Source organism: Rhamphochromis longiceps, linkage group LG1 (assembly GCF_057381845.1).
Source record: "Rhamphochromis longiceps isolate RC_006_pf linkage group LG1, R_longiceps_female_GT1.1, whole genome shotgun sequence".
Classification (NCBI taxonomy): Eukaryota; Metazoa; Chordata; class Actinopteri; order Cichliformes; family Cichlidae; genus Rhamphochromis; species Rhamphochromis longiceps.
This window is the reverse complement of record NC_140557.1, coordinates 5132753-5144634: the sequence shown is the minus strand read 5'-3', so window position 1 is coordinate 5144634 and position 11882 is coordinate 5132753. Positions and strand designations below refer to the sequence as shown.

The window sequence follows — 11882 nt, the reverse complement described above, 5'->3', positions numbered from 1 at the left end:
TAATAATAAAAATTGAGTCTCTCTGGACCACACCAGGAAAGGAAGAAAAGTTAAATCTCCATAAGGAGTTCATTGCAATGGATCTATTTTACTCTTTTTCCGGATCTTTTCCAGATGTTAATATTAGTTCACTAGCTCAGCTTTGCAAAATCCACAGTTCGGTAAATTGTTTATCATATGCATATCTCAATGAATTCTGAATAAATCAGTCAGACCGACTTATCACACTGATGACATCACTATATTATAAATCGGTCTTATAAAGAATTGTTATCTATTTAACAGGGGGTTGTCCAAAGGTCACTGGGCTATTGGTGCATGTGCTGAAATGAAAGCACAGTTAACCTAACATTAACCTGGATGGATACAGAGATATTTTTCACTAGCATATTACATTTTGAAGAAATGGTCTAATTCTTCAGTGTGTCGTGTGAGGAAGTCTGAAAAGGGCAAAGTTAATCGTGTTCAGGCCCATAGAAACTTAACAACACTTCAGTGGGGTGGTTGTGGTTCATGTGGTAGAGCAGATCAGCTACTGATTGGAAGGTTGGCGGTTTGATCCTTGGCTTCCCCAGTCTGCATGTCAAATATCCTTGGGCAAGATACTGACCCCAAGTTGCCCTCTGATATGTTAATTGGAGTGTGAATGTAGATTAGTTTGCACTTGAGCTTAGAAGTGCTTGGGTAAATGAGGCATGTTGTATAGAGTGCTTTATGTACTCCGGGAGAGTAGAAAAGCGCTATATAAGAATCAGTCCATTACCAGTCTACCATATATCATGTACAACTTTATTCAGAAGCATACATCAGAATATACTTTAATCTCTAAGGAAATTATGTGGGTTATAGTTGCTCCAAGACACTAACAGTAACAGACTAAAGTAATTAAATATGTTACAGAGTTTTTTAAAAAAAAAAGAAATAGCTCTAATATATACAAATTGCTCAATTATACATATCAAGAATATTAGAGGTAAAATATATATGATTGACTAAACAGAAAAAAATAAATAAACAGAATATAAACAGAAAAAATATTAAATCATATAGACAATACAGACATACTATAAAGCAATAGTATTTAAAGTTTCAGTGTGTTTTTAAATCTAACATAACAGAAGATTACATGTAGAGCAGAAATGGTAGAGAGTAACTCTAATCAGATTTGAATTCTGTAGTTCTCACAGGAGCTGAAGATGTTCGGTCCTCCTTAGCCCTCTTTCTCTGCTTCTTTGCTGACAGACAAATCCACAGGAAGATAAAGAAACCTTATCAAGAAAACCAGAGAAACAAATGAACAGATCAGACACAAAATGCCCAAATCACTTGCACACAAACACAAACCACTAAACTGACCTTGTGTGGAGTTGAGGATACAGAAAAGGTAGAGAATGGGGTAGTTGATATATCCAGAACCCAGGAAGGCCAGGCCCCAGGTGGTACCCATCAGGCAGGTAAGACCAAACAATGTTAGGCCACTCTTACAGGATGCGTTAAGCCTCTCTCGGTCTCCCCACAATTTCCCCTTAGCTGTGGCTCCTGTCTTTAAGGTAGTCTGTAACACTTGTTTCATCTTACATATGCTAGAAGCCACTGCCATGAGAATGCCAGTGTTAAAGATAAAAACAAGGGTGAAATATACCAGGTTCAAGGAGTAGAAGAAGGTGTCGTCAGTGATCCAGCAGCTGTAAAACAGGCAGAGCTGTCAAAGTACAGTTTCAAAATCTGTGGCTGCATAGTCTGCCTACAGTCCAGCATACAAAGAACAGAAACAGTATAATTTCATAATGATATGAAACTTGGTTGTTGGTACTTTATGGTTTCAGCAGTACGCACTTCTTTGTAAGACAGATCTTACTTTAATAGGCAGGAACATCCTGTAAAGAACATTTTTTCCAGTGCGTTATTTAATTTATTTGCTATCCTGATTAAAAACTACATAATGTTCAGCAGGTTTTTAAATATGTCTGTGTGGCATGAAAATTCTCACCGTGGCTACGTCTACACTAGCCTGGATAAATTTGAAAACTAAAATGTGTCATCGTTTTCGAAAAGGCTCCGGGTTCGTTGTCTACACTGCGACGTGAAAACTGCATTTTCAAATGTATCTGCTTTGGAGAGTGTTTTCAAAATGCTCCATTTGCCAGTGTGGATGGAAGGCCAAAACGCTTTCAAATAAAAACGTATTCATGTGGACATGGCCTGTGTCATGTGTAGCAGACAGGTTGCCCTGCAAACTCAGTCATGGTTTTGGATTCCTATTGCTAAAGGCGCATAGTGCTAGTTTATAGTCTTGCCAAAAGCAGGTTTACTTACATCGAACTAGTTTGGTTGGTGTCAGCCATGGTCATCTGTTTAACTCCATAAAACTGTTTGCAATCCATCACTCCTACAGAGACTGCCACAATTACAGCAGGAATACCTAAGAAGCACACAATAAGACACAGACACAGTTTAACACCAAGTTATTTACTATCAAAGAGGCACCCAGCATATGAAAGACTTCATTCATAAGTTTAGGGAAATCTGGCAGTCAAGTGAGTCTGAAGAAGTCAGACATATTTCTAAGAGATGTTGTTCAATTTTAACAGTGTTCATTAATCATACAGTGAATGTAGAAGGAAATCTCAAAAGGGGTGGCTACTAGGGCTGGTATTGATATTCTTTAAGCTGGCATACACTGTGCGATTTTTTTCAGTCGCGTTATTCAGCTTCTGCTCAAACTTCACAATTGACTCAGAGGTGTTACATCCCCCAGGAGGATGTCTCTTCTCCCTACTAACTCTTTGTTTCGTCTAGGCTCCACCTCCTCTGTCCTGATTGGATGCTGCTCAGAGTCCGGCTAATTGTTAATCAGCAGAGCACTACTTAAGGCCTGTGGAGCTGTGCTTCTGTGCCCTCTGGCCATTTTGGTTGCCATACCTGTACAGGCTGGCATGCCTTTGTGATTTGTATGAGCATTGTTGTTTTCATGTTCAGACTGCTTGTAGGGGAGAGCTGCCTTTTGTTTTGACATCCCGTTTTCTCCTGTTTATGTGTTGTTAGGTAGGTTATGGTTATAGGTTGTATATTTTGTTTTCTTTGGAGTTAGGTAAGTTTCTTTTATTTTTACATCAGGGATGTTTTGTTTGTTATGTTGGCCATGGCTCTCCCTGAAGTTATACCTCAGTCTGAACCCAAATCTCATCACCAGCATTAAATAAACCTTTTAAAGTTACCATCTTGGCTCCTCCTTCACTATCCACCTTTATGTTCGTCCCTTCAACCCCCTAGACTAGCCAGGGGACGTAACACAGGGGTTAATCGTTCGTAGTTCACGATGCAGGTTCACACAGATTTCGCAGCTGCTCTGTTCCCAAGTTCTACTGCGTGACTGACAGCCTTGAGTTTGAAATCCGCTTCATAATCATGTCTCTTAACAGGTGTCATTTGTGGTCCTTATACACACACAATATGGCAATATTACGTTGAAGCACAGTACGTATCACTCTGCGAGGCTCCTGACTACGGTAGCCGTAATGCTCCAACAATTCCAGCAAGTGGTGCAGCAATGTAGCTTAACAAAGTCGTACTAAAACATTTTTGACAGATTTCTGAGTGCTGTGTACCACATAAAATCGGTCCGTGGTCAGTAAGCACAACCAGAATTTATAAATAAGGCGCACTATCGATTTTTGAGAAAATGAAAGGATTTTAGTGTAAGCTTATAGTCCGAAAAATACGGTATACGAGTTTGGTAAGGTGGTTTGTTTCGGGGCAGGAGGCTGGGAGACTTTGCGGTCTACAGCACGCAGTTTCACACAGTCTTCATTTTGCACTTTATGGCGCTGTTGTAAATGGTGAAAATACTATTAGTCCTCCAGCCTTTAGTCGGGATTAGGGGTGGGTTTTGATTATCGATTTATTGATTAAAATCGATTCTAGCTTGGATAGCGTGATATCGATTCATTAAAATGCTGAATTGAATTTTAAATATACATTTATTTTGCTCGAAACGCCTGAATCTCAGGTTAAACATCAAAAAACTTCAACAACCACCAAACAGCTAAAACAGTAAACGACAGCAGGTACAGGGATTCTGCACAAAGATGTAAACACAAAACGCGGACCCACCGACTGATCAGAATCAGTGAGATGTCGCCTTTCTCACCTGACAGCACGGGCATGGACACGCCGTCGGGGCTGAAAGCCGAAAGCTTTGTGTTTACGTCCTTTTTGCGCTCGATTCTGATGCTGCAGGTTTTTATCTCTCTCCAAACAATATTGACTGAACCAGCAGCAAAAGAAGATCGCTTCACATTTCGCTTCACATAAACATCGTCATGAATTCCCTCTGACTTTTGCTGTTTTGCTTCCACCATGATAAAATCATGCTTAGTGCAGAGCTCTCTCTCTCTCTCAGGAATTGTTTCCCGTCTAAAACGCTCTGTTTTCTGCATTATTCACTTGCTTCGCTCTCTAATAAAACCTCTGTAACTTTGCTCTGCTTCACTTCAGTAGCATCAGTTAATGTTCATATGCTGATTAATGGTTTTCTTGCAAGCAGTTGATCGTTGTTTACGTGCCTCACCCTCCCTCCCTCCCTCCCTCCCTCCTTGTTCTCAATTCTTTAACTTCCTCATTTCTATTTAGTGCATGGGGATCGGCCAGGCCTGGGAGCCATCGCCAGTCCCCTTCGAGGCCTTCCCCAAACCGCAGCTCAATTCGTGTCAAAGCATTCACTTTTACCTACCAGTACTTTGTCAAACCTAATTTGAGGACGTGGGCCCAGCTAGTGAATTCAGTGAAGTAGAGAGGGGAGTCAGAGTAACGTAGCGTAGGCAAAAGTGGGAGAAAGAGAGGTAAACTTGCAGCTCCACAAGTATAATTATAACATAGCATAGACTATATCGATATAAACAATATTGTCACATCAAATATCTCTTATAAAAATATATCGATATATTTAAAAACTTGATATATCACCCAGCCCTAGTAGCTACCCATACTTTCACATTCAATAGTGATTGCAGCCATTGTCTACATGATCTCTGGTTCAGTGCAAGTTTCCTCATAAACCCTTTCCTCTTTTCTCATGTAGTAAATACCGTTGAAAATTTTGCAATACTCACCCCAACCCGCAAGTGAAAGTTTCAGTAGGTAGTGTTTGTAGTAGGTGTTAAACACCTTGATCAGCATTAGATAGAGGTGAAGTCCCTCTATGGCCATCCAGGTGAAACTGCAGAGCAAGGAGTAATGCATGAATGCTGCAACAAACACACACACGCCCTCTAGGTCCAGTGTAGCTCCCCACTCAGTCAGCAGGAAGGATGAATTGAGCAGAAACAAGGCCCCACTCAGGGATACGTGAATAGATAGTGAGTAGTCCAGTTTGTGGTTACTGAAGAGGAGACAAATAAAAAAACAATCAGATATGTGAAGTCCACAGACAAGCACATTATTATGCATGCTAATTTTATGATACATACCGACTGAAAGCATACATCAAAAGAGACAAAGCAGTAAAGAAAGCTGACAGACCGCAGCCTATGTAACTGATGTATGACAATATTTTCCAGTGGACTGCTGCAATTTGACCTCTTATCTGCAAAAGTGATGAAAATTGTCTGTAGTTTACATATTTACTTTTACCAATATCTAAAAACAAGTGAGAAAATTAGGAAATAGGGGATTTTCAGTCGCACCTAACCTCTGGAACACATATTGAATAAAGATCTCTATAATTAGATTTATTTTCTTATATCTTAAAACTGAAAGCGGCTAAAAACAAGAAGTTCATCAGGAACAACTTACCAGAAGAACAGCAAACGGTGTAGTATGGTCACAATAGCACGCAATGTCCTGTTCATCTGATTGGTTGAAGCTTTGAGTCTCACATCCATCAGTTTTCCAGGGTGAGCCTAAAAAATAAGTAAAACTTCGTTCTTTGTACATGAACAGTTTCCTATTTTAAGTGCAGTAATCTATACATCAGTGCCTTTTCATTACTGCTTTCTTAACTTCACTTAAGCATATGCAAAATTTTTAAAAGGCAAGAGATAGAATGTGGGGCAGGCCGCCAGTCCATCACAGGCCTAACTGAGGATGCACATCCACAGATGTGGATCCACACATCCACATCTAGAGACGAAATACAATACAATACAACTTTTGTATAGTACATTTAAAACCAGAGATACACCAAAGTGCTTCACAAAATCCAATAAAACAGTAGCAAAATACAAAAGCAGATAAGCTAGCAGGTGGGAGGCATTGATTAACCAAGCATACAAGTACGCAGATAAGCAAGTAAGACTTAAAGATAAAATTGATAAAACAATATAAGCAAAAGAGGAAAATGGGAGGGCAAGAAAGTACACTTAAAAGGCATGCTCTAGGAAGCCGGAAAGGCTAAACTAAAAAGGTGGGTTTTCAATCGAGACTTGAAGGTCTGGCTTTAGTCAGACGAGCGAATAGCATGAGGGAGGTTGTTCCAGAGGTTAGGTGCGACTGAAGCGAAGGCACGGTCACCTCTGGTTTTCAGCTGTGACCTAGGATGCACCAAGAGAAATTGGTCAGATGATCTCAGTGTTCTACTGGGAATATACACACTGAGGAGATCAATAAAGTAGCTAGGTGCGATATCATTTACGGCTTTAGAGGTGAGCAGTAGGATTTTGAAATCAATGCGGTATTTAATTGGAAGCCAGTGGAAGCCAGAGAGAATTGGGGTGATAAACTCAAGCCTACCAGTACCAGTTAGAAGGCGAGCCGCGGCATTTTGGGCGAGTTTCAATCTATGAAGCAGGGCAGAACGGTGTGTTTGTAGTAGAAATGAGTGTAGTAGAAATGAGTGTACAAAGAGGTTAGAGTACTGAATAGAAACACCCCCCTCCCCAGGAAGAACATGCAGAAATAAAACAGGAAGCTCTCAACAAAAGATTAGATTAGAGGTTACAACGACTGCATCAAAATACAGTTATGCTTGTCTCTGCAGCAATGTTGCACTGTGTCTATTACACTACATGTCCTAATTCACGTACAAAGATCCATTTACTTACACCAAACTACAGGAGTTTTAAAACACCATGTTTATAAAGCCAATATAGCGTAAATAAATCAAGCCAGTAGTTAAAGATTCCCCAAATTGTCAGTTAACAAATAATTAGGTAAAAAAATATTAATGTGTCCAATCTCATTACTTTGGTGTTCATCTTGAAGTAACCAATAAAACTGATATATACTTACCATTTTCATCAAATTCATCAAAATAGTGACAGACTAACTGTGAGTCATTCTGTAAAATTAGAAAAATGTTAATAATGCAAAGTCAATTAAGCTTCTTAAACAGAATAAAACTAGTAAAAGAAAAGTTCTATAAAACTTATGATGATGATGAAATCAAGTCACATCTTTTTTCCCCTTTTTATGAGCCAGAACATTTAGTGTTGCACAATTTAGTGGTTCAGTGTATGATTAGGCAACAGACACCGAGATTATCAGACACAGTGATCTCAGTTGCTCCCTTAATCACAAGGAGGAACTGCATGTTTGATCTGACAGGCTGTTATGCTAGATGCCTTTACTGCCACAGCATCAAAGGGACTTTTGACATGTTGGACAAATATGTAAACCATTACACCGTGGAACCATAATCCGATTACAAATTTTCAATAACTAAAAGAATAAACATTTCCGTACAAACAGACTTACATCCAGTTGACCTTTGTCTGTTTTAACTCTAAAGGTCATCTTGATTGGAGAAGCCAGATTTCTGAGGCGCTCTTCCCCCAGCACCTCTATCCTGAGAACCACTGATAAAATCTTTTCCTGATCAAACTAACAAAGGAATGTACAGTAAGAGAGGAAATAAAGACCATTATTATATGGTATAAATACAAATGTTTTATGTACATAATTTGTTTTAAATGGGGATAATGCTCATGACTGAGAATATAAAAAAGTTCATCAAAACATATTGAAATAGTATAAAAGATTTAGGATATACTTGGAAATGGTCGTGATACATGAAGCTGACCAAGCCAATAATCCTCTTCTCCTCTGGGATGGTCTTTAGAGCATCGACAGGCAGCCAAATCTTAGGGATGAATGAATGGTTCTGAGGGTGCAGCTAACAGTGGATGGGGAAAAAAAGTCCATTTATATCCTTCTGCAGAACAATTTAAGGGTAGTTTTAATCAAGCATACAGTATAAGTAACTAGATCAAAGACAATACTTTTAAACAACCACTGTCATGCTATCTGAGTCCATATTATTCCCTTGTGTTTTTCATCAACATCTGGCTTGTGTACCTGGGGAGCTTCTATTTCCACTATGGAATTCACTGGGGCCTTGCTGATGTTGATCACATTCAGAGACAAGTACTGCTGGTTGTAGGTACTGGACAATGCAGCCTCAGTCTGGGTGTTATTTATGAGGGTATGGATGGCCTTTCTTTCTTCACTGCAGAAATAAAATCCACATGTTTGCAAATGAAAGAACATCTTCTGCAATCAGATTTATACATTTGCATTAAATGAACTAGCATTTGGCAACCACAAATGCTAGTGTGACGTGAAGGCACGAAAATTTGTGCCAAGGTGACCCGACTGTCATTAAGATGTCTCAGTCTGACCCAAATTGATGGATCAACCATCCTGTGAGCAATTTTGGTCACAGGGCTAAAGATTAACAGTACTAAAGGGAAAAAATAGAACAAAGGAAAAAAAGACAAATACATGTGCCTACTCAACAGCATGTGCAGGAGTGCCTGCTGCAGGACTCCTACTTACTTTATAAAGGTCCACTTGAGTTTTTGATTATTATTGAAGAGGTTCAAACACGAGTTTCTTATGTTGAAGAGTGTTATCAAGTTTTTCTGTTTATAATCCAGTGAATCAATCAGTCGCAAGATGGAACTGTTCAGGCATGGGTACAGGTAGCAAGTGTGATCTGGAAAAGAGACACGAAAGAGATTAAGAAAAAGAGAGGACAAGTGGGAATGGCTGTGAATCAGCAGTTCGGCAGAACAATTTCTATCCTAATCAGACTAGATTTCAGCACACTTACATTTTCCCAGTTGATAAATTGTTCCATTTTCAGGTGTTGTTTCAGGCTTAACATCCAAGCAGTAAGACGTACCATTGAACCATGCCTTTTCTCCAGGGATGCATAGAAAGACGCAGGAAGTCTGACAGTGCATCTGACAGTCCACCGTACTTTGATGTTCAGTGATGTTTGCATTAGTTCCATTAATTTCAGTGGTGTAAGTAGAAATGGTGAGGCACACTGTGCACAGACACAGAAGACAAAAAAAAAAGATGTAACTCACATAAACTTACACATATTCAGTCAGGGTTAAGTTAAGAGCAACTATTCCAGAGAGACCAAGTAGTACACATATAGTGCTGTGAAAAAGTTTAAGCCCCCTCCCTGATTTCACAGTTTTTTTCATTTTTCAAGATTCAAAGTGTTTATTGTCACGTGTCCAAAGGGGGGGAAAGGGCATTTCTCTGTGCAATGAATTTTTTTCTTTGCTGTCCACCCTCAGATGCCGGTTAATATAGACAACAGAAATAGAACAGATAAAATACAAATAGTACAAAAGTACAGAAAAGGAGACAAAATATTGAAGTGTGAAACAGAGATGTGTGCAAAAGAGCTATAGCTTAATATGCAGCCTGATGTGCAAAACATTATTATTACTGGTCAAAAATAGGTCAGCTGTTCAAGAGTCTGATGGCAATGGGGAAGAAAGAGTTGTTGAGTATAGATGTTCTGGATATCAGACTTCTGAACCTCCATGCCAATGGCAGAAGTGTGAACAGCCCGTGTTGGGGGTGTGGGGGGTCTTTGGGGATGGAGGCAGCTCTCCTCTGGGCTCTGCGATGGTAAGTGCTCTGCAGTGACAGCAGTGATCTTCCAAGCAGTTGTTATCACTCTCTGCAGGTGTTTGCGGTCCATGGCAGTAGTGCTGCTGTACCATGCAGTGATGCAGCTTGTCAGTGTGCTCTCCACAATGCAGCTGCAGAACCTGCTGAGGATCTTGGCCGACATACCAAATTTTCCAGGTCCAGGTGAGGTCCTCAAAGATGTAGACGCTCAGGTACCTAAAGCTGCTCACCCTCTCCACTTCAAGGCCCCGGATAAACAACAGCTGGTGAGGCCAACAGAGGCTGGTGAGCGGCTGGTCACACCTAATGTGACCATATGTGAGAGGAGGCACATAGATTGATTGGTAAATAAGAGTATCGCTTTTATGCTCAGTTCTCCTTTTACCACAACAGATTGATACAGCATCCACATCATTGCAGCTGCAGCCCCAATCTGTCTCTCAATCTCCCGCTCCAATTTACTCATCAGTTCTGCAAAGAAAAAGGGCCAAAATTCCTCCACAGAGATGTGAAAAAACTGTTGCCAGTTAGAACAAATTTCCAGGCAAGTTATAGCAAAAACTGTAAATAGAGCTTGATTGCAGTTCTTGCTCCCTCTAAATCTCCTAGAACTTTAATGTTTTACATAGGAACAAGTAGTACAGCATCACAGCAACAGTCGCCACAAGGTGCTATATATTGTAAGATTATAAAATAATAGAATTTTTCTGAATCGTGTGTTACAAATTATCTTTGTGGTTGGTATAACAGCTTCATGTAAACATGAGGTCTTATACACGACAAGGCAGAAAAAATGGAAGAAAATATAAAATATGAGGTAAATTTAAAAAAATATTCCACAGAAATAAGTGGTGAGAACCAGAATTTTAAATCCAATTTGTATTTGTGTTATTTTTTGAAGACTGCACAAAAATGTTAGATAAATAAATAGATACATAAATAAATAATAAATAAATATAAATTCCTATGAGTGAGCAAACAAAACAGACATTCATACCTTGGTCAGCCAGTGATTCGTGCAGCAGTAGCAAAAGAAGTACGGTCAACATTATTTATCCTGTGAATATGTGGAATAAATTTAAAAGAAAATATAAAACAAAATGAATGTGTTTCAGAGAGTTTCAATCAGCTTTATTTAAAATCCATGTCAATAAACATTCATATATGAGGAAGGTAGTAGGAAGTAAGCTCGAATATGCATATTGGAAAGCATGTACTGATAACAATAATGCACTTGTCTGACTGTCTTCAAGTCCTTTAAAAAACATACAAATGTTTACCTACCCTCAAGTTCTCTCTCATTTTAAGTATCCATTGACCATTTTGAGCATTTTCTGACGCTTTGCAAGTAATTTCTGAAGGTTGATGCCAATCACTGGGGAAATAATTGCTAAAGCCTCAGTCATACAGGTGTAGCCAAATGTCAATGATCTATTTTTTTCCCTCAAGACCAGCTATAGTGATGCTGTGAAAAGTGCAACACAAACTAGAAATTGGGACCATTTGCCTTCATAGTAAAAGTTGCAGCTTTTGAAAGGTTTTAGCTACTGTCCAAGGGTCAGTCTTCTCCATTCCTGGTTTGCATTGCAGTCTTTCAAGATTTAGTAATGCTTGACTAGTAGTTAGCAAGTGTTTGCCGAAATACATTACAAAACTAATAAAGATGTTAAGCATTTTTTCTAGCTAAAATTCACTTTTGAATGTATGTCTTTTTTTCATTTGATACAAAGCACACAAAGAAATAAATAATGAGAAAATAAAGAAAGACTTACCTTAACATTCAGTCAACATCTCTGAGGTGAGCACGATGGACCAGACAGTCACCAGTAATCTGCCTGAGTGACTATGTGTTTAATGTTTAAGAGGCGCTTCTGTGTGGTCTTTGGGAGGTATTTGTTTTAGGCAAATGTTCTTTATGGGGGCAATAATATGACTGCAGTTCTAAAAACTATTTTCAGTGGAGTTTGGAGTCTGACATCAGTCTTTTCTAAACTAGGTCTGTTAATAGA

The 11882-nt window shown here is 39.2% G+C and overlaps 1 protein-coding gene across 1 annotated transcript; it reads right to left on the bottom strand.

The window, feature by feature from the left end:
- Positions 1-843: 843 nt before the first annotated feature.
- Positions 844-11708, bottom strand: LOC146678162 (adhesion G protein-coupled receptor G5-like). The gene is made up of 14 exons (XM_085410765.1): positions 11646-11708; positions 10871-10930; positions 9050-9268; positions 8773-8932; positions 8293-8443; positions 7988-8110; positions 7693-7818; positions 7228-7276; positions 5794-5900; positions 5469-5584; positions 5112-5380; positions 2317-2422; positions 1357-1685; positions 844-1268 (listed from the first exon to the last, which is right to left on the bottom strand). Exons 2-14 carry the CDS (start codon positions 10920-10922, stop codon positions 1156-1158), a joined length of 1920 nt encoding a protein of 639 aa, XP_085266891.1. The 5' UTR covers positions 10923-10930; positions 11646-11708; the 3' UTR covers positions 844-1155.
- Between the last annotated feature and the right edge of the window lie 174 nt (positions 11709-11882).